The following is a 24,169-nucleotide window of genomic DNA, read 5'->3' as shown; positions in this document are numbered from 1 at the left end:
CTAAGAAAATTTCATTTCAAATTTCTTTAAACAATTTCAAAAAATAATTTTCTTTAGAAAATTCATTTTTCGGGCTTGGGACCTTGAAATCCAATATCGGGCATACACACAAGTCCCATATTTTCCTACGGACCCTCTGGGACTGTCAAATCATGGGTCCGGGTCCGTTTACCCAAAACGTTGATCAAAGTCAAATTTATTCATTTTATAGTCAAAACTTATCATTTTTCACAGATTTTCTCATTTAAGCTTTCCGGCTACGTGTCCGGACTATGCATGCAAATCGAGGAGGTGCTAAGGGAGGTTTTTAAGGCCTCGGAACGTATAATTTTATTGCAACACAAGTGATAACCTTTTGGGTCATCACAATGTTACTAAAGAACTTCCTAAATCAGTTAAGTTAATAGATTCTAATGGAAGAGTGTTTGTGCAAGAGGTGACCTATGACTAGGTTCATGTATTCTGTACTACTTGTATTCAAGTGGGACATCAATGTAATGCAGGAGAGCAAAAAATCACTAAGGACAATACAAGGAAGCAGAAGCAGAAACAAGAGTGGCAGCCCAAGGTGATTCAAAATGAAAAAGGAAATCAGCAGAAGGTAGAGGCAAACAAAGACAAGGAAATAGTTGGTTACAATGAGACACAAGGAAACAATGTAGGACCAAGCAAACAATAGGAACATGCATGGAGGAAAGTTACTGTCAGTAGCTAAAAGTAGGGAGAAGCCCGAGAATGGAATTATCAGCATGATAAATGGTTTCAATGTTCTGGCAGAGACTGGTTTGCAGCTAGCATACAACAGAGCAATAGATGAAGGCACAAACAAGTAGAGGAGCAATGAAGAAGTAGGAGAAGGGGATCAAAACCTATTCATCCCAGTATGATTCTTGCTACATGGAAGATAAGGGGATTGAACAAGATCCCTAGACAAAAAGAGGTCAAGATGTTTATTAAAAGTAATAGAATAAGTATAATTGCAATACTAGAGTACAAAATAAAGAAGTAGAATGATACAAAAGTAATAAGGAGAATCACTCCAGGCTGGAAATGGTTAGCCAACTATGAGTATAGTGATAGAGGAAGAATTTGGGTACTTTGGGATTGTAATGAAGTGGAATGTAGAGAGCTGGGGAAATCTGACCAATAATTCATACTGAAGTTCACCTAATAGGTATGAACCTGAGATTTACCTTTACTGTAGTGTATGGATTACATACAATTGAAGATAGAAGAAGGCTTTGAAATGAATTGAATGGGTGGAGCAATATACAACAAGGAGCATGGTTGATAATGGGGGACTATAATACAATTAGAAGACAAGAGGATAGACCAGTTGGCAAACCTGTACAAGAGGCTGAAGTCAGGGATCTCAATGACTTTATGGAGCAAAATGGCCTAACAAAAATTAGAACTGTTGGAAGGAGATTCACATGGACCAATGGACATACTTATAGCAGAATAGATAGAGTTATAGTAAATGTTGTATGGATGCTACAAATGCCACAACTAGAAGTAAGAGTAATGGATCCAGGATGTTTAGACCACTCTCCTTTGAGTATCAAGTTTGAAGCTAATGAAGAAAGGGAACCAAGATCTTTCAAGTTTCTTAACTATTTAGCTTAACATAAGGAATTTCTTACAAGAGTAAAGGAAGAATAGAAAAAGGGAAATGGGGAAAATAAAATGAAGGGTGTATGGTGCAGGTTAAAGAGGGTGAAACAAGCAATGAAGGAACTTAATAAAACTGAATATAATGAAGTAGATAAGAAGATAAACAGATGCAGACAGCAACTTGCAGAACTGCAGGAGCAAATGAGGGACCTTGGGCAGAAGGAAGATATGATTATGGTAGAAAAAGATATGAAGGCTCAACTAGAGAAATGGCTAGGGGTAGAAGAAAGCATTATGAAACAAAAATCGATAGTGAATTGGCTGAAATTAGGGGATGGTAACACAACTTATTTTCATGCAAGTATGAAGAATAAATGCTCCCAGAATAAAATAAAGAGCCTAACAAAGGCTAATGGAGATGCAGTACAATCCAATCAAGATATTGAAGAAGAAGTACTTGGGTTTTATAAACAACTACTGGGATCATCAGATGGAACTGTGCCAACTATAAATCAAGTAATGATGAGAGATGGATCCCTGGTGAACAGACAACAACAACTTCAATTGGTGAAATATGTATCTAAAGAGGAAGTATATGATGCACTGCTGGGAATTGGAGACAACAAAGCACCTGCTGCGACGGGTTCAATGCTTTATTCTATAAGTAGGCTTGGCCTATGATTGGTGAGGAAGTGATAGAGGCAGTAATGGATTTCTTCATAAACTCTGAGCTCTATCAACCTATTAACTTTACAACAATGACTCTTGCACCAAAGGTGAAGGATCCTACTAGTATTACTGAGTACAGACCAATATCATGTTGTACTATACTATATAAAATAATCTCAAAGGTGATCACAAATAGACTGCAGGGAATAATGGATGATATAGTAGATAGAAACCAGTCTGCCTTTGTGCCAGGGAGGCTAATAAATGATAATGCCATACCCAATCATGAATTAGTCAAGGGTGTGTCACCAAGATGCATGATGAAGATTGATATGAAGAAGGCTTATGACTCTATTGACTAGAATTATATGGAACAAGTTCTGGAAAATTTACAAATGCTTGGGAGATTTGTCAACTGGATCATGAAGTGTGTGAGGAGTGTATCTTACTCTATCATTATCAATGGGCAGCATACACTACCATTTCATGCAAGGAAGGGACAGAGGCAAAGAGACTCATTGTCTCCATATCTATTTGTATTGGCTATGGAGTACTTGACAAGAACACTGAAGACATTGAAGATGAATCCAAATTTCAATTACCATCCTAAGTATGCTAAGATGAACATAGTACAACTCAGTTTTGCTAATGATCTGTTGCTTTTCTGCGGAGGTGACACTATATCTGTACAACTACTCTATTAATGCTTTCAAGAATTCTCTAAAGCTTCTGGCCTAGTTGCAAACACGAGCAAGAGCTCAGTCTTCTTTGGTGGAGTTAGTGAGGATACAGAACAGGAGATCTTATATATCCTAGGCTTTTGTAAAGGATCAATGCCTGTGAGGTACCTAGGGGTTCTCCTAAGTACTAAAAGATTATCAGTGGTACAATGTCAACCATTGATAGAAAAGATGCTGGGAAGAATTCAATCATGGACTGTTAGATTCTTATCTTATGCAGGCAGAATTCAACTAATCAAGAGTGTATTGTTTTCTATACAAGTTTTTTGGTCACAAGTGTTCATGTTGCCAAAGAAATTGATCCAAGTAATAGAGAGTATATGCAAGAGATTTCTATAGACTGGAGGGGTAGAAGTCACAAAGAAAGCATTATTGGCTTGGGACAGATTATGCTGGCCAAAAGTAGCTGGAGGTTTGAATATACTGGACATAGGAATCTGGAATAAAGCATCTATATGTAAGCTACTTTGGAACCTTAGCAAAAAGGAAGATAAAACTGACAGAAGAAGAATTTATGCAGATGGACAAGTTTTCAACCAGGGCAATGTATTTGAAGCTTCGAGGAGAATTTACTAAAATTTCATGGAGGAGAATTATATGCAACAATGCAGGACTGCCTAAATGGAAGTTTACGCTACTAATGGCTGCTCACAGAAGATTGCTAACACGAGATAGACTAAACAAATGGGGCTGTGTTGAGAATACAGTGTGCATACTATGTAACAAAGCAGAAGAAACCATTGAGCATTTATTTTTTAAATGTTCTTACTCAGCAAGAATATGGAGAACACTATTGTAGTGGTAAGGACTACAGAGGCAAGTGATGGAATGGGACAAGAGTTAGAATGTGCTGCAAGTCATTACAAAGGAAGGAGCTCTACAACAGAAGTGTACGGAATGACCCTAGCTGGTACAGTCTATTGCATATGGCAAGAGAGGAACTCAAGGATATTCCAAGAGAAATAGAGGAGCGTTGAAGCAATTGTTCGACAACTAGTTCAAGAAATTCATGATCGAGGCAGCATGATGCAAAGGTTGAAGAAGAGATTATTAGTTCTTAATTACTACCTTAATGTCTGCATGGATATGTAATTAGGATAGTAGTTAGAAGATATAGTATTAAGAGGTACAGTTTGAATCTGGGATTTGTGTCCAAGATCAAACTAAAGAATGGAAATGTTTTATAAATATTACTTGGTAAATAAAAGTTTTAGTTACCAAAAAAAAAACTCCAACTTGAAACTACTCCCCGATTTGAATGAGTAGTTTTTCTTCTTTTTTTTTCGTTTTTTTATTATAGGTAATTTATTTTTCTTATTTTTGTTTTTTAATTTTAAAATAATTTTAAAACTACTCCCACCCAATTTGAATGGGTAGTTATTTTTTTTTATATATATATATTTATTTTTATTTTTTATTATAGCTAATTATAAGATATCTATATTTATTAATTAAAACAAAGTTTTATATATATATGGTAGTTTTTTTATCATTTTCGTTTTTTTATAGATATTTAAATTCAAAAATAACAATCAATGATATAAGGGTAGTACAGTAATTTTACTTGTTAAAATTAGTTATTTAGTGAGTCGTTAGTTAGTTAAATGGTTGTTAGATTAGGAGTTAAGGGCTCAGTTAATTACAGTGTAAATATTTACAAATGTATACTCTGAGAAGATTAAATTTCTCAGTAATGAAATATACTCTCATTTTCTTCTCTATCGTCTCTCTCAAGATCTCTCTTCTACATTTCTTCTTCTTCTTCTTCTTCTTCTTCTTCTTCTTCTCAATTTACAACATGGTATCAGACCTTATGCTTGTAATATCGAAGCTCATGGTCTGAATTTCTTCTTCCGCATTCTTTTCTGAAAAATCCTTGAAAACTCTGAAAATTCTTGTTCTGAAATTCTCTTGTTCTGAAACTCTGAAAAATCTGGTTCTGAAACTCTGCATGCTCAAATCGAGTGTTAAATTCTTGACAAAGAATCAAAAAAATCAAAAATGGCAGTAAATGAAATGATTACCAATTTTGAATTATGGGCTAAATACTGGAAATCAAGCGAATCCAGCAACTGGGATTGACTACAATCATCTTCTTTTCCTTTCCCTTGCTGATGTTAGCGGATTTCAGATCATTTTATTTCAATTAACAGGTATTGAAAACTATTCAATTTGGAATAGATCTATGTGAGTTACTTTATTAGGTAGGAATAAGCTTGGTATGGTTGATGGTACATGCAGTAAGGATAAGTTTCCAGGTTCGATGGAAAATCATTGGGAACGTGCAAATGCCATTGTTCTATCTTGACTGATGAACTCTGTGGCTAAAGGTCTTCTTGGAGGCATTATGTATGCCTCTAGTGCGCAAACTGTTTGGGAAGACTTGGCTGAGAGGTTCAATAAAGTTGATGGCTCAAGAACTTTCCATTTACATAAAGAAATAGCCACTTTAACTCAAGGGTCGGCATCTGTCTCGGTATATTTTTCAAAACTTAAAGATCTTTGGGAGGAATTTGAGGCTTTAGTTACTGCACCTGGGTGTGATTGTCCTAAATCAAGGGATTTTGTTAACTATCTACAGAAGTTAAGGCTATACCAATTTTTAATAGGGCTAAATGAGTCATATTCACAAGCTCGGAGTCAAATACTTATGAAGGCCCCATTACCTACTGTGAATCAAGCCTATGCCTTAATAGTGAGTGATGAAAGTCAAATATCTGTAGCTGCTAATTCTGGGATACTTGGAACCAATCCTATAGGAAATTTTGAAGTTGCAATGTATATTAGACATGGTGCAGGTGGTCAAGGCCAAAGGTTCAAGAAAAACTTCAATGTTCAATGTGATTATTGCAAGATGAAAGGTCATATAAAAGAAAATTGTTATAAACTTATTGGATATCCTCAAGAATTCAGACAAAAAAAGAGAGGGGGATATAATGCAGATCATAATGTCAACTTTCTGAATGAGAATGTTGATAATCAAAATCAGAATTCTGATGCACCTACCGTTGCATATGGAAAGAATACTAGTGGTTTAAATCAGTCTACTTGTGGAAGTCAGATGTCTTATGGTCAAGAATTAGAAGAAGTTGCAAACCAACTAGGAAATTACACTTTCTCAAAGGATCAATATGATCAAATTGTGCAGCTGTTAAACAAAAGAGTAGTCTCAGCAGGCATTAACAATGAAGATTCAGTTGCCACTGCAACAAGTACAGATACTGATACAACATTGTTGGTCTCAAATGGTTCACAAGAATGGATCATGGACACTCGTACAACAAATCACATGGTGTCTGATACTAGTCTTCTAAATGAGTCTACTATAGTTCAGACAACCAATCCTAAGAAAGTTTTGTTGCCCAATGGAGATGTGTCTCTAGTTACACATACAGGGGCAAGCTCAATCTCTGATAAGAGTACTATATCTAATGTCTTTTATGTGCCTTAATTTGAATATAATCTTCTTTCAGTTTCAAAAATGACAAAAGAACTACAATGTGCTACAACATTCTTTCCTGATTTTTGTGTTTTTCAGGATCTCTTTACTGGGAAGTTGAGGGAGATTGGTAAAGAAGTAAGAGGACTATACATACTACTAGCTAGATTGGCTAGGAATAGACAAAGGGCTGGGTATGCTGCAAAAAGATTAACAGCAGGAGAAGAAAATTCAATTAATATGGAGCTATTGCACCAAAGACTTGGACATGTGTCTGTTATAGTAATTGTTTACCATGAAAATGGTAACAACAATTAAATATGTAAATGGGATTCTGAAAATACGTGATCTATTTTTATGCTAGTTTGTTAGAGTAGTCGATGCTAAGAATATGAAGTTTAATGGAGAGATTCGAGCTAAAACAGGGCAGTAATCAAACCGAGAAACTTGTAGCCCGAGCCTCGGACTGGTCGATGAAGGACCTCGAGGTCGATATTTGGATCGAGCTCGAGCTATCGGGGGTAGTCAGGAATGAAATAATAGTTAAGGTATGATCAAACAAGGCTCTTTATGGACAATACCGAGTAATAAACGAAGAACAAGTATGAAAGCAATAAACTCTAAGAGTAACCTCGAGCTATTAAGGACGAGCAGGTTAGAGAGAAAAGAGAGAGGGAGAGAGAGAGATTATTGATCTTGTGGAGAATAGTTGGAGCAACATCAGCCCTTTACAAAGTGGCATGGATTCCCTTTATATAGGAGAGGAAATACGATATAGTACAGAGTGCATTAAATGTAAAAATACGGGGATGGGATGGCTAGGCACGATGCTAGACCCTGCTGATGCTAGATGCTTGCCTAGGGAATTCCCCATCCTCGGAACCTTTGCTGGGTCGTGGGCGAACCTCGGGAAAGGGAGATCAATTGTAGTCCTGCAGCCTCGAGATACTGATATGACCCCCCGAATTCACCTTTGTAGCGAGAAATAGACTCCTCCGATTTTACCGTATACAGATAGTCTCTGTGTTTCCTAGAATGAAGTAATAGGAAACGATTTTGAACCGTAGACTCGAGGTCATTATTTCAGTGACGTCAATCGTCTAAGAGCATTACATGCCATGTTCCAGAGAACTGTGCAAGGCCACCGTCAAATACGGTAATCGAGAAACCCACGAACTGCTATTGGCTCGTCCCTTCCGCTTCCCCAGTGGTTCCTATAAATGCCTCGGTTGCTTGACACTTTCCACTTTCACCCCCCTTCCAAGCTCAGGAGTCAAAATTTTTGTATTTGACACCCCTTTATCTTTTCATAGAAGGATTTTTACCATTGATATGGCTAAGAACTCTAAGATGATTCCATGATGGAACGACGCTGCATCATCACCCCGATCGTCTAAGGAAGAAACCAGAGCGGTTCCCTCCTTAGAACAATGTACCCCACCTGATCTCGATGTGTCAGAGGATTTTAATGTCGATGCCACTTCATCTACACCGGGCCAATGCGATCATGTGTCCCGATATGTTAGCGTCGTGACCGATATTAGCAAAGTGAGGAGGGACTATCGATGGAGTGAGGCAGTGGAGGTGGAGATTCTCGGTCCTGACAATAATATAACTAACTTTAAGGATGGCTTCCTTCACGTGTACACCTACCCATTCACCCTGGGACCTGATAAATCTGTCGAGTCCCCTCCCCTGGAGATAGACCCGGCTATCCTTGATTTTTGCGACCGATACCAAGTGACGCTTGGTCAGATCTACCATTCTTTTTGGAGGATAGTGTTGATGCTTCGTTATTTCACTAAAGGTGTTGAGGGTGAGATATTTACCCTCAATCATCTGGTCAGGATGTATAGCCCGCGATTGTATCGAGGTTTAATTAGGCTCCGCCATTAGTCCAAAAAAAAAATTCACGAGCGTCAATGAGGGAACGGATCGAGGATGGATGAGCAGGTTTATCAGAGTAAGCACCTCGGATATCATTCCAGTCCAGAGGATGCCTTTTCTAGAGAGGTGGAATACCCAACGTAAGCAATTTTCCCCTTAGCCGCTTTTCAACTATTCTTCCTTTTGAAATAATAATCTCTTTGTGCTCCCTGCTGCCACTACTTGGCACCCGGAGGTGGTCCCAGATTTGTCGGGATGGATCGGGCGGTTGAACGAGAAGTTCCCATATCGTGTTTGGTCTTGGACCATCCTGATTAAGAAGTGTTGGGTGGCCAAGAATCATGGTGAGGTTCCTCTACCGCCTATGCTTTGTGTTTTGTGTTTCTTTCTGAGCCCTTAGCGAAGGCGTATTGCAGTTACTATGCTGGTGCAGGTCTTGGCGAGAATATTCTAATGAGGCCACCCACGGGTGGAGAAGTAAGGGCCTTGGAGCCCGATATGAGCAAGAAGAGGAAAAGTAGGGCAGCTGTTGCCCGTCCTACGGCAAAAATGATCAGGTCACTTAAGCATCGAGCTGCAATCGGGACTGCCACTTCAACCTCAAAGTCGAATCCTGATACCGAAGAAGAGGATGATAATGAAAGCCCGCTAAGGAGGAGAACGAGGTCGAGTGTGAGAGACTTGCAGGCGCTTCGGTCGGAGGCTGCTGAGTCCGAAATGGCTAGCTTTGATCGGGCACGTGGGCTGGGGATCCTTGAAGAGGATGTTGATGTAGCTTTGAATCGCATAGCTGGATTTAATGCAGCTTCCTCCAGGGGGACCGCTGGTGTTGATCTCTAGGGGTCGAGGCTCAGAGCCTTCCAGGAAAGTGGGTTGCCACTTGGAGAAATTGGATACCTGAACGACTTTATGTCGAGCTTTCCGATCTCGTTAGGGGAACTGCGGGATGCCCACGGGATGATCGGCACTATAGCGGGGATCCTTCCAAAAGAGGGAGACTTTATTTCCAAAATCTTTGATGGTATTATTGATGGAGTTGATCTCGATATTCCTGGTTCCATCAAAGCGGCGGAGAAGTTCATGCAGCAGGTGATAGCCATTTCTCGTGCATTTCTTTAATCCTCGAGCATCTTTCTTCGTCCTTCTAACCTTTCCGCTATGCCTCAGTGTAAGGAGATGTACGATCATGCCGTCCTCCGGCTCCGCGGGGAGCTTTCTTATCAGGAAAAAGAGTGTAAGAAAGTTACTTCGAAGTTGTATGATTCGGAGGCTCATTCTGCCCGGGGAGATAAAGAGCTGGGAGAACTTCGGGTTGCTTTAGAAATGGCGCTCCAAGAGAAGGCCGATCTTGCTGCTCGGGTACTTTGCCTTGCTCGTGCCCGACTTTTATCCCTTATTCACATACGTTTCGTATATTCATTGCCTTACCCTTCTTAAGTAGGTCGAGCGAAGTGGCTCGCAGATTAATCAATTGAATGCGGAGATCTCTGGGTTGAAAGAGCGAAATAAAATAGCGGCAGGGGAGTTGGCGACATCCCGGGATCTTCTTAAGGGTGCTCGTAGGGAGATTGCTGCTTTGGCCGCGGATAAGTTCGAGGTCGAGCAAAATGTTGTTACTTATCAAGAGGACGTTGCCACGGTGCATAGAGTAGCTCATGACATATCCGTAGCGGCTGAGCAAAAACTATCTCGGGCAATCGAGCATGATAAAGCAGAGGTGAGAAGAAAGACTATGGAGGAACTCGGGGCCAGAGGTATCGACCTGTCAGCTGACCTTGAGGAGGCCCGTGCAGTGGAGGAAAAATTGGCGCTTTTGATTGCCCCCGATAAGGGCGAAGATAATAGCGACGAGGAGTAGTCTCCAAGTCATTTTTGTATACCTTTCCTTTCCCTATGTATGTGGCCCCTCGGGGAATGGACAGTGTAAAGATGTTTTTCTTTTTGACAATATAGAAAAGGATTTTATATTCTGTCAGCTCTTCTCCTTGCCCTTTTGCTTTTGCCTCTCGACTTCGGCCCTTTGAGGCCTGCTCTCGGATCAACCAGGGCCCTGAAACTGGCCATGCCCCGGGGTTAAATCGAAATCTCCTCTCGAATCGATGTTTGTGATGTCGGTGGTCTCCCCGAGGTCCCGCAATTTTCTGAGTCACGTGGGAGCCGGAGTAATTTTGCCAGTACGTTCCCCAAGGAGAGGGTGACGTTAACAGGGCTAGATTTAATTGGCCTTCTTGGGTAAGCAGGTAGTTGTTGCTTTGCCCCTATACATTTGTTCATCTATATCTTAAGTGGCGAATTTTCTGTTCTTGATAAGGCTATCTCTTCTGCAGAGCCTGGCGCTTTGTGCTAGCCCTTCTGCTTCCCTGTTTCAAAAATTTTTTGCTCGGGTCCTCACTTTTTCCCCCTAATCTGTTGTAGGCATAGTTGTTGCTTCGACATATGATCATCGGGTGGAGGGGAGTCTCTCATGCGCTCCACATTTGGTTGGTGCCAGCGGCTCACCTCCAATGTCAGGAGAGCGAGGCTCGGGGTGCTACGCCTCGAGGAGGGCTATCACGCCGGGGAAACCTCCCAATATTCCGGGCCATCGAGAGCATGTGTCGAGGATCATTTCATCAATAAGGGAGAAAAACCTCAAGGTGATCAGAAAAGATTGCGGATGGGGGAAAGGCGCAATTTTGCAAGTACCTTCCCCCGAGGAGAGTGCCATGACATATGTTGAGGGATTTTTGAGCGTATACACTCATGTTTTCGCACCAGGTTCCCCGGACCGGGTTGTGCTTTATTTCTGTCTAAGATATCAAGTAACGTTAGCGCAGGTTCATCCCTCTCTTTGGAGAATAGTGCAGGTGATGAGATATTTTACCGACAAGGCCAGGATAGAATTACCCTCAACCACCTCGTGAGGTTGTATCAGCCATTGTGCTACCGAGGCCTGATTGCTCTTCAGCGTTGATCTACCCGAGCTCCTATAATTGGAAGCGAGGAGGATGAGGACCGTGGATGGATGAATCGGTTTGTTCGGATCTGAACGACCGATGTTATCCCTGGAGAATTTTTGTCATTTCCTGAGAAATGGAACTTCACACGTAAGTGCTTCATATGAGCTGTCTTCGTTTCAAATTGAGGTTGGCTCCGTAATGATATCTTTCTGTTCTTTATTTGTAGCAACTCATTGGTCGCCCGACGAGGTCTCTGATTTAGTCGATGGTCTCGTAAGCTGGTAGCTTGCTCAATTTATGATAAGCGTCGATGGCGAGATCTGTCAAAAGAATAATGGGAGGCGAAGCATCACGGTAGGTGCCCGGCACTCTGCCTCCTAAGAAATGGCGTCTTTCTTGCTGGCTTATTTGATTTATCTGTCACAGGTGCCGGGAGTCCTTTCGAAGCGAGGCCGTGTCCCCTGGAGGAGAAGGAGAGGTTGCTGGCCTCGGGATTAAGGAGTGCCGATAAAAGGAAAGATGTTCCGGGGTGCGAAAAGGCTTGTAGTGAGGCGAATTCTTCGCAGCGATTAAGGAGAAGTGATTAGATCGATCGGCAACCTTCTGGGAGTGGCACGTCATCAGACGTTGCTTCGGCCTTCGGCGAGGCTCAGCATTTTGGCCTTATGGTGAGTTTCGATTGCTGTAAGAATGTTCTGACCCTGTGCTCTTTTTATTTATCTTGATTTCTTTCATAGGCCTTCAACAGGCTTAAAACCGAGCTGCTTCATTGCGAGTCCCCATTACGGGAGGCTCTCGATAGGGAAAAATCCCTCAAGCTTCTTTGTGCGGCAAAGGATAGTGAGCTCGTCTCCTTACAGCGTGAGGTGGACCGGAGCCGAGCCTGGGAGGTCCTCCTGGAGAAACAGGTACCCTGTATTTCATGCTGGCTTGCGCTCCTTTCTATATTGGCATCTTGATGTTTTGCTATTTCAGTTGAAGGATAAGGCGGATGAGCTGGGACAACTCTAGGGCGAGGTGGTCGAGTCAAACGCGAATTCACCGAGCTGCAGGCGCATGTGAGTGCCCATTTTGTGGCCAAAGAGAGGGCTCAGGTCGGGGCTTTTGCTCTTAAGGCGCAAATCCCAGACCGTCCGTACGAACGATTCTGCTCGGGTGAAGATGATTGCAAGGCTTTCATCCGAGCTTTCGAGGGAAAAAACTGAGGTGGTAAATGTCCGGACCAAGGTTGTGATGAGCAATACCAGGGCAGGATAGAAAGTGGCGGCCTATTCAAGGAGCGGTGTCATTGCTAAAGCTGAGCTGAAGAAGGCCCTCGATCGTGCAAGCAATAGTAAGGAATATGTGGGGTGCAGATCTCGGAGGGAAGTCCTTGAAGAGATTCATGCCAGGGGCTTCGAACTCTCGGGGGAAACCGAGCAAGCCAGAGGAGAAAAGTACGATGCCAAGTTCCTTTTGTCCGATGCTGAGGACGGTGAGGAGGGGGCCATCGGGCCATAGTTGTCGAAAAGGGGAACGTATATTCCGTGACTTACTCTTTATATGTATAGCTTTCATGATATGTTGTAGGTTGAGATTGTGCTTCGCCGCCAATATGTAAAAATAAGAGGGGGAAACCCGCAATTTATATCTTCTGTACTCCTGTTCGTCGGGATTTCCTCAGGAATGACAGAAACCTCCGAACCTTAGGCTTGCGTACTTTAACCGTCTTCGGGTTTAGTCTCCAAGTTGGGGTTCGACTCGAGCTCAATTTACCCTCGAGTTTTGTGTTTGCATGGGCTGGCGATAATGGCTCTTACGCCTTAGGTCGGAGCGACCTTTTATGTATGTGGCCCTTAGGCATGCATAGTTAACTATTTTGGACCCGGTCTCCAAATAGGGTTATGACTCGAGCTCATTTTAATCCTCAAGTTTTCAATTTTCAAGCTGGCGACAGTGGCTCTTACGATGTTTGGTCGTTGAGACCTTTTAGTGTGCGGCCCGGAGGCTCATTTGACTAGCGACAATGGCTCTTACACTTTTGCCCGTGGGCATTTTGTAGGCTTTGTTTTCCTCTCGTTAAGGTCTTTTTGAAATGATTTTACCTGACCCATCATTGGTTCGGGAAGAACCTCGATTTCAAGTCTTTAGCAGCAATGTTCGATCACCTCGGAAGGTTCTTAGCTCATAGGCTGAGTAGCTCGAAGCCTTGTGATTTGGAGCTGACATGGTCGAAGCTCATTTGCCTGTTGAGGGAAGCCTGTTTTAACCGGTTCTTTTCAAAGTATATTCGAAGTAATGGCCTGCGATTATGTTAGTGACAGTCGAGCGTCCCCGAGTCACGTTAATTAGGCTGGAGCAGCCCTTTTGACCATAGTCTTATGCGTTTGACCAGAGCCATTTTTGATCTCGAGTGAAAGTTTAGGCGTCTACACCGAGAGTATGCCCTTTAAGGATTCTTACAAATGCGACGTATAGCCTAAACTTCGGGATTGAGTTTTATGCCTGTAGTAAGGTCTTACAAAATTTTCATGCCTGTTGAGGTCTTGCAGTTTGTCATGCTTGTTGAGGTCTTACAGTTTGTCATGCCTGTTGAGGTCTTATAGTTTGACATGCCTGTTGAGGTCTTACAGTTTTTGTTGCTATGTAGAATAGATCTGGTTATATTGAGTCTGCCCGCTCGGGTTCTATGGCCTCGGGTTTTCCAGTGTACGGTGATTGGCGACAGTCTCCGAGTCATCGAGTTTACTTAGTCTCGAAGGCCGTTATTCGTGAGCTTGGAGTTACCTTGTTGGGGCTTTATGATCTCGGAGTTTCGACCCTGGGGTCGTGCGGATGCCAAATTGTTGACGCTAAGTCTCCGAGTATTTCGGGACGCATTTGGTGGAGGGACCCCTGTCGTGAGCATGCTGAATTTTCCTTTTTTGGAGTACGAGATGATGAAAGATATTCTTTATTGCTTAGCATAAATACATGCTGCTTCGTTGTTGTGAGCTCGGCCCGCGCGGGCGCGGCTCCTTGGACCGTTTGATCCGGTACATCTTTTCCTATTGGAGTCTTGTTCATCATTTCTCGGCGCGAGGCTGGTTGCAAAGAAAGTCCCCGTAGGCTCATTGAATCCTTCTTGGGAAGTGTGTGGGTTGCCTCATTAAAAATCCCTTTCGGTAAAAACCCGTTTCGGGATAAAAAAAACGATCAAAGGAAAAGAGTGCAACGGACACTTTGAAGCCTCAGGGTCTTCGAGCTGGAGTGGCATCTCGATTGCCTTGGTCATCAGCCTGCGCAAGAGTTATCGTGAAGTAGAAGATAGAAAGAGGGAGAGGTGATTATACCTGGGTGGAGACAGCGCTTTCGAGTTCTGGCCCGCTTGTTTGGTGGTTGCTAGGTGGTCCCCTATTCGAATGCGTCTGTGGAGACCATCAAAAAATTGTGTGGGCGATGTGTTGGGGCTCGTCTGCTTTGTTCCTTTTGACTATTTCTCTTTCCCAGGATTGGTTTTTAACCCGGTTGTCGAGAAATTCCCGAAGGTTCCCGTTATCGAGCAGTCATGCCACTTCATCTCGGAGCTGCCTGCAATCCTCTGTTCGGTGCCCGTGCGAGATGTGAAACTCGCAAATCAAATTGTAGTTCTTTTGGGAAAGATCTGAGTGTACTAGTCTGGTCCATCTAGCGTCCCTGATTTTTCTAATGGCGAACACGATGTTGGACACATCGATGTTGAAGTTGTACTCTGATAGGCGGGGTGCCCCTGTTAGTCCCACATACCCGTCGAAGCCACCTCTGTTGAGGGGTCCTTGAGGGTTGTGTCATTGGTTTACCAATTGGTTGTAACGGGGCGGATTGCGCTTTGGAGCGTTTCTCCTATCATCGGGGTATGACTGGTACCTCTCTTTATTTGATCTTGTCTCCTTCGCCAAGAGACTGCTCGGATATATTAAGCCCAAAAGGGCTTCCAGCTGGTCGTCCTCGACCCTGATCTTTGATTGGTATCGGTTGTGGACGTCTAACCAGGTTACGGCGGGATACTCGATCAGATTTTCTTTTAGCTACCTTGATGCCACCGAGCTTCTTTCATTCAGACCTTGAGTGAAGGCCTACACTGCCCAGTCATCGGAGAACGGGGGTAGCTCCATTCGTTCTGTCTAAAAATGAGACACGAATTCTCGCAGCATTTCGTTCTCCCTCTGCTTAATCTTGAATTCGTCATACTGCTTGTTGCTTCCTTGATGGTACCGATATCGCCCTTACGAAGGAGTTTGCCAGCATGCAAAATGAATCTATGGAGTTGGGAGCTAGGTTGTGGTACCATATCATGGACCCCTTCGAGAGCGTTTCTCCAAACTTCTTCAGTAGGACTGATTCGATCTCATCATTTTTTATGTCATTGCCTTTCACCGCGCACGTATAGGCAGTGACGTGTTCGTTGGGATCCGAGGTCCCATTGTATTTTGGGAGTTCTGGCATTCTGAACTTCTTTGGAATGGGTTTCGGAGTCGCTTCCTCTAGGAACGACCGTTGCACGAACTTCTTCGAATCTACACCTTTTAGGACCGGGGGTGCTCCCGGGATTTGGTCAACTCTAAATTTATAAGTTTCGACCTTCTTATCGTTGGCTGCTATCATTTTCTCACCTGACTCGATCCTTTTGGTGAGATTCTCCAGCATTTTCATGATGGCGGGATCGGCTACCGATCCGTCATTGCTTGACCTCTCCGGCACCCGTCGGCTGGGAGAGTAGTTTCCGCCGCTACTGTGCTGGGAGTCTTTGCATGGCTTTGTTACTGAGCGATAGCCAACTGTTGTGCCTGCAACATTTCAAAAATATCGTGAAGACTGACTTCCTGTGCTTCCTGAACCGGGGTTTTTTGGGCTTTCAGTTGGTCGCCATGTTGTATGCTTCCGTCGGTGTGTGAAGTTTTATCGACCTGTTGTGAGTCCTGTGACTCTGCGTCCGCCATAATCGGTCCAGGCATGTTATCGGGATTCTGTGGTTGCATTCCGGCAGCCGAAACAGCCACGCCGCTTTCCCCGTAGTTTTCGAGGTTGTCGTTCTCGACTCTGTTTACCGAGCCAGCCATTTTGACCTGAAATCAAAAGATCTTGGAAAAGAAAAGTGTGAAAGATAACTTGCGTTTGTGGAATAAAACCAGCAACTAAATAATCACTATTATATTTAGCCACACGGTGGACGCCAAACTATTTACCGTGAAAATGGTAACGACAATTGAATTTGTAAATGGGATTCTAAAAATACGTGATCTATTTTTATGCTAGTTTGTTAGAGCAGTTGATGCTAAGAATATGAAGTTTAATGGAGAGATTAAAGTTAAAACAGGGCAGTAATCAAACCGAGAAGCTTGCAGCCCGAGCCTCGGACTGGTCGATGAAGGACCTCGAGGTCGATATCTGGCTCGAGCTTGAGCTATCGGGGGTAGTCAGGAAAGGGATAACAGTTAAGGTATGATCAAACAAGACTCTTTATAGACAATACCAAGTAATAAATGAAGAACAAGTATGAAAGCAATAAACTCTAAGAGTAACCTCGAGCTATTAAGGTCGAGCAGGTTAGAGAGAAAGAGAGAGAGAGAGAGAGAGAGAGAGAGAGAGAGAGAGAGAGAGATTACTGATATTATGGAGAATAGTTGGAGCAACATTAGCCCTTATGGCATGGATTCCCTTTATATAGGAGAGGAAATACAATATAGTACAGAGTACATTAAATATAAAGATACGGGGAAGAGACGGCTAGGCACGATGCTAGACCCTGCTGATGCTGGCTACTTGCCTAGGGAATTCCCCATCCTCGGAACCTTTGATGGGTCGCGGGAAAACCTCGGGGGAGGGAGCTCGATCGTAGTCCTGCAGCCTCTAGATACTGATATGATCCCCCGAATGCACCTTTGTAGCGAGAAATAGACTCCTTCGATTTCACCGTATATAGTAATTAAGAAAATGTTGCCTATCAGTATACAGAATATCAGAGATAAAATAGATAGATGCATAATCTGTCCCTGTGCTAAACAAACTAGATTACAATTTCCTTCTAGTGATATCAGAAGCATGTATTGTTTTGATTTGATTCATGTAGACCTATGGGGTCCTTACAGAATAGCTACATTTGATGGTAATAAGTACTTTCTTACAGTTGTAGATGACTACAGTAGAATGACATGAGTAATTCTTCTCAAGCAAAAATCAGATGTATATCAATGCTTACAACACTTCATCAGTTTTGTCAAGACTCAGTTTAATAAGGTCATCAAGGTTATTAGAACAAACAATGGCACAGAATTTGTAAATTCCTTGTGTGAGCAATTATTCAAAAATCTTGGGATGATTCATCAAAAGACTTGTGCTTACACTCTTCAACAGAATGGAGTAGCAGAAACAAAGCACAGACATATTTCAAAAATAACAACAGCTATATGACTGCAAGTCAATATTCCCATAAGGTTCTAGGGTCACTGCATTCTGGCTGCAGTATGCATTCTTAACAGGTTACCTAGCTCAATCATTGCAAACATATCCCTTTATGAAAGGTTATGTAACATAAAACCCTCTCTAAATCACTTAAGAGTGTTAGGGTGTCTATGCTTTGCTAAAGTAATTCAGGAACGAGACAAACTAATGTCTAGATCAAGGGTATCTGTGCATATGGGATATTGAGAAGTTCATAAAGGCTATGTTCTATATGATCTAGGGACTAGGTCATTCTTCATCAACAGGGATGTAATATTCAAAGAAAATATCTTTCCATTTAAAAGAACGGAATCCTCTTCAACACCTATATTTTTAGATACTACAACCAATGTAGGATCATACATGAACAATTCAGAAGTTCTCTTTGAACAAAGGTTTGATACACAAGTTGATGCAGGTAATTCAGGGAACTCATCTACAGCTAATGATAGTACAGCAGAGAACTACAACTCTGAGTCAATGCATGACTTTCAAAATCACAATACAACTGAGGGATATGCACAAACATATTAGAACAACCATAGCACAACAGAGGGGGAGTTACAAGCACAACAGGACTGTCAAAACATATCAACTGCAGCTCATTATACCAAAAGTCAAGTGAGTTCAAATCAACTTACTATCAGAAAGTCCACCATAGATAAACAACCACCACTATGGTTGAAAGACTTTGTCTCTCTAAATATTCATCAGGAGATACCTTATGCCTTAAATAAATATATATATGGTATGATCATCTATCTTCTAAATATCAAGCCTGTATTTCTGCTTTTTCATCAACTACTGAACCTAGTTCATATGCTGAAGCAAGTAAATATCCAAGATGGATACAAGTCATGAAAGAAGAAATAAAGGTTCTTGAAGGTAATAATACATGGACACTAGTCACATTACCAGAAGGTAAGAAACCCATAGGATGTAAGTGGATATATAAAATCAAATACAAGGCATTAGAGAGATAGAAAGATTTAAAGCTAGATTGGTTACAAAAGGTTATAGTCAACAAGAAGGAATTGACTATCAAGAAACATTCTCACCAGTGATGAAAATGGTGACTGTTAGAACAATATTAGCTCTAGCAACAACTAAGCAATGGCATATACATCAAATGGATGTATACAATGCCTTCTTACAAGGTGATCTATTTGATGAAATCTATATGGACTTACCACATGGATTTAGGAGTCAGGGGGAGAAGAGAGTATGCAGACTCACTATATCCTTATATGGTCTGAAACAAGCTCCTAGGCAATGGAACTTGAAATTGTCTTAAGCTCTTTTGAACAACTTACAATTTAAACAAAGTCAGTTTGACCACTCCTTATACATAAGGAAAACAGAAGAAGGTATGGTGTTAGTTCTGATCTATGTTGATGATATGCTAATTACTAGAAGCAGCTTAAAGCTGATTCAGTACACAAAAACTTCTCTACAGAACATCTTCAAAATGAAAGACTTGGGAGAGTTAAGGTACTTTCTGGGATTAGAACTTGCTAGGTCCAACAAGGGTATTATTATGCATCAGAGAAAGTACACATTAGAGCTCATAGCAAAAGTTGGATTAACTGCAGTAAAACCATCAACTGCACCAATGGTATCAATGCTAAACTTACAACAAAACAGTATGATGAGCACATCTCAAAAGATGAAAGATCAGTTGAAGATCCTAATGTAGATCAGACAGCTTATCAAAGGTTTAATTTGGTAAACTCTTGTATTTAACTGTCACTAGACCAGATATAACTTATGGAGTTCAAACTCTAAGCCAGTTTCTTCAGCAACCAAAGAAATCTCATATGGAAGCTGCTTTAAGAATTGTGAAGTATGTGAAAAACAATCCTGGACAAGGTATACTATTATCAAGTCAATATAATACAACCATCACAGCATACTGTGATGCAGATTGGGCAGCTTGTCCGGTCACTAGAAGGTCTATCACATGTTTTTTGATCAAGGTAGGCAATTCTCTAGTGTCTTGGAAATCGAAAAAACAAACTACTATATGAAGAAGCTCAGCAGAAGCAAAGTACAGAAGCTTAGCTGCAACTGTAGCAGAATTGACATGGCTAGTAGGAATGTTAAAAGAAATTGATGCAGAAGTAAAATTGCCAGTAGATATATTTACTGATAGCAAAGCAGCTATTCAGATTGCTGATAATCCAGTCTACCATGAGAGAACCAAACATATAAAGATCGATTGCCACTTCATACGAGAAAAAATTCAATAAGGACTAGTCTGCACAAAGTATATACCTGCCAGAGATCAACCTGCAGATTTGTTCACAAAAAGGATTAAGTAAAGTTCAACATGCATATATAAGTTCCAAGTTAGGTGTTTTCGATATCTTTGCACCACCTAACTTGAGGGGGAGTGTTGACTGATATAAGGGTAGTAGAGTAATTTTACATGTTAAAGTTAGTTATTAAGTGAGTCGTTAGTTAGTTAAACGGTTGTTAGATTAGGAGTTAAGGGTTCAGTTAATTACAATGTAAATATATACAAATGTATACTCTCAGAAGATTAAGTTTCTTAGTAATGAAATATACTCTCATTTTCTTATCGATCGTCTCTCTCAAGATCTCTCTTCTACACTTCTTCTTCTTCTTCTTCTCAATTTACAACACTAATTATCAATTAAATAACTAAAAAGTAACTAATTATGTCATGTGTCTTTTTTTAGGATGCCACTTGGCTTAAGAAGAGAGCTTTGTCCTTTCCTTTTAATAATATATAGATTTGCTAGAATTGATCTAATATTATTTGCTCGCACTCATGCTCTAAAGATACTGGTGTACTTGGTTGAATGCTTAATATTTTTACCTAGAGGAGCAGGGATCAATTCTTACTTAAACCTAGAGGAGCAGGGATCAATTCTTACTTAATACTTTTTTTTCTCATTTCTTTAGTGGTACACCCATATTATAAAAATCCTAGATCCGCCTCTGGTTAGAAATGATAAGTATTTCATGAGATAACTAAAGTGTGCACAAATTGGCCGAATAAAACTATCATTAAACAATCATGATAAAAATATGATAAAATCAACTGAATAACGAACGATAAAATATTTAGCCATGAATTCAATTATTATTATAATATTACCTTAAGATTATTACTGGAATTTTAAATATACTTTTTAAAAGTAAGTTCAGGATTTTAACCAGTGAGTTGGAGTATAAATATATCCAATGCTACTTGCGATTCAAATATTAGCCGTTTAAGCTAGCTAAATTTATTTTAAAATATTAGAGTTTCGGAGAAAGAAGAGAAAAGTTCCTTCTTTCGTCGAGATATTTTGCTTCGTTAATTCAATAACAATGCCAACAAAATTGCTCCCTTGTCGACATTTTCTGTGCTTAACTAAGATGAAGAGACCAAATAAGTTATCTTTTCACTTACATTAAGGACCATTTCGGTCATGGCAAATATATCAAGGATCACAATAAAACAACCCTGATATATTAAGGACCTTTTTGATATACTCACAAAGATTAGACATCAAACTTAAATAATCTTAAATCCACCTCAATAACTAGGTGAATTGATAAGTTATGTGACTTTTGTATTGTGATGATTTAACAAACTTTATATGAGAACCAGATCGGGAACCTATTACACAGCCTCAAAGTGCTCAGAACATCAAGTCATATGTCTGACACAAGTTCCAACATGATCAATCAAAGAAACGGCGGAGGAAACAGATGGCCATCAGTTCCTCCGGTAACAATACAAGTTAACTCTCTATAGTTGTTAAAGTCGTTGCACTATTTCTTTGCACACGCAACGGTGCAACAGTCACTTTATGGAGCATGCCTTGTACCGGATAATTGCATACATCATCCCAATGAACTCACTTATATATTACCAACATGAAGCAAGAGAAAACACACACTTGCAAACCCTAAATCATTAAGTCTCTCTCCCATGTGTGTTGCCGCCTTTCCTTGACTCAAAGGCTTGAAGAACAAAGATGCAATTGAACAAAGGACCAGATCCCAGCATTGAGTTTCTCGTGTGTCCTTAGCACTGTTGTGTCTATGTTAGTGTTATTTACTTGTAATTCCTACACAGCTTAGTTTAGAAGCATTTGGTAGGATATTTTCTGTAAAACTATAAATCGTGTGTTTGTGTTTGTCAAAAGTTAGTCTAGTGATGAGCTTTGTAATAGAGTTATTACAAAGAGGCTTGCAATAGAGTTATTGCAAGAAGGTGAGAGATTAAGAGTTTAATTCCTAAATTACAATAGGTTGTAATCTAAAGTTTGCTCGGTTAGTGAAGTTGAAATCTTACGAGTGTAGGTCGTAGTTTTTAATCCCGTGAGCTGGGAGTTTTTCCACGTAAAATATTGATGTCATTTACTTATCGTTGTGTGTGTGTATGTTCTGTGGGAACTGATAGAGAACCAGGTTCTCTATACAATTTGGTGGACTCTTAGTTTTCATCAATAAAGTTGCAACTTGCAACGTACATACAGTGCCATTCACTTTGATCTCTGTAATTTACTCTCTTAGTCTCATTTTAACTGTCGCTTTAGCTCAAAAAAATTATTCCAACATAATTTTCACCTTAAGAATTCAAGACTAATTTGTTAATTATTTTCAACTACACCCTTAATACTAAAGAAGTTATAGTACTTTCTAATACTGTTCAATTCTAAAAATAATGTTTAATAAAGATAATTTAATAAACTATACCTTGTATTTATTATTTTCTTAATGGCCGTGAAAAGACCTAAAACAACAGTTAAAATAGGACGAGAAGAGTATTTGTTTATGGATAGTCCTAATGAAACTTGGCCCTTGGGGATAAGAAACTGAACACCATAAGTTAAGGGGTATAAAAAATATTAAGAAGTAAGCACGCGAAAAAGTTAAGGGGTTCAACATATTATATATATACATAAAATAAATTTTTAATTACACAATATTATTTTTCGGCGATGGGTGTAAATTGATATCCCTTAGTCTAAGGTAGCTCTGCTTGGTAGTTTGGAAGTAAGAAAGATCTCGAGAAATTAGGGGGGTTCGAATTTTAGATAAAATCCAAAAAAAGAAGGAAAAAAAGAAAAGGAGCGTAGAGTCAATTGATGCATGTGCTAATAAAAGATAACAAGTACCTTAAAAAATTAATCAAGATGCGCGAAAACTAATCATACACTAACGTAAGGATAAATAGATGGAGACTAAAACTTCTTACTTCTACCTTAATGGTTGATATTTTCATTCAACTATAAAATGAGATAGTATACTAAATTAAATTGGAAAAAAAAATAAGAACATTAATAACTAAAAAATAACTAACATGTTCATTTCTTCAATCATCACTGATCCCCCCTCCCCCCCCCCCAACCCCATAAGAAAAAGATAAAAACCACCAAAAGATCAACAATTTACAAATATTTTATGCTAATTTTAGTTTCGTCACCGGATAAAGGACAATCAGGTGTATTATCCGATAGTGTCGCCCTAAAATCTCCTTTGTATCGTTCCAATTTTATCGGACTTTTATGAAAGAACTCGGTGGAGTCTTCTAATTGGATGCGAAAAAATGAATCTTTTTGTAGCACATCTTCCATTACCAAAAGAGTAGTTTTTTTCGCTATAGCTAGCTAGTGCTGAAATCTTGTTCTTGCTTTGCTAGATATTAATTCTTAAGTTTCTAATATTGATGAGTTTAGGGTTTAATTTATCAAGTTAGCCACTTTAAATTGATGAGTTTAAGTTTCGTACATTGATAGTCTAGAAAAAATTTAGATTGCCAAAGGAGTCAACTACTCACAATATAGTATTATTGATTTGAAATTTGGGATTGAAAGCAGAAAAATATTTAAGTGCACTATGCGCTGAGTTTAATTTCTTCATTTCTTTTATTTATTATATTACTGAGAAACGATTTTAATTAAAACCATAATAATCATAAAGTGAAATAGTAATTCATGGAAAGAGAAGCAGTGAAGATCAATCCATATTATTAAATCGCGCTTTCTGAAAGGCCAAAAACAACAACAAAAAAAAATAATTTAAGTTCTAAGTATTAACGATATAAAAAAATTATTTATGTAATTAGATCAATTAAAAGATAAATAATAACCTAGAATAAATAACAAGCAATCTACTACAGTAATTTAAATTACATGGTATAAATATTTTATTACAACTTAAACCCTAAACGATATTATGTTTCAAACAATGTTATGAAAAGTAGCTCCTCCACTTACAATGAAAAAAAAAATTCATAGTTTACTTTCTTCATGGTAAATACTTTTCACATGTGAGAGAAATGGTTCTATTTTTAATTATGGTTCTTTTTAGGGGTGTACATGGACCAAACCAATTATATCGGTTTGGATTGGTTCGGTTTTGTCGGATTTTTCGGGTTTTTTTTCTACATGAATATTATTTCAATCTTATTTTATTAAAAT

At 40.0% G+C, this 24,169-nt stretch overlaps 1 protein-coding gene across 1 annotated transcript; it reads left to right on the top strand.

The window, feature by feature from the left end:
• The first annotated feature begins 1,686 nt into the window (after positions 1-1,686).
• Positions 1,687-2,295, top strand: LOC142164853 (uncharacterized). Its single transcript, XM_075223594.1, has one exon. The coding sequence runs from the start codon at positions 1,687-1,689 to the stop codon at positions 2,293-2,295; it is 609 nt and encodes a 202-aa protein (XP_075079695.1).
• Positions 2,296-24,169: the final 21,874 nt, after the last annotated feature.

This window comes from Nicotiana tabacum, chromosome 1, assembly GCF_000715075.1.
Source record: "Nicotiana tabacum cultivar K326 chromosome 1, ASM71507v2, whole genome shotgun sequence".
Taxonomy (NCBI): Eukaryota; Viridiplantae; Streptophyta; class Magnoliopsida; order Solanales; family Solanaceae; genus Nicotiana; species Nicotiana tabacum.
This window is presented reverse-complemented; position numbering and strand designations above follow the sequence as displayed.

What these genes read in the sequence shown, in the direction of transcription:
- LOC142164853 (XM_075223594.1), top strand. Translation starts at nt 1,687, where the DNA reads ATGAAGGGTGTATGGTGCAGGTTAAAGAGGGTGAAACAAGCAATGAAG.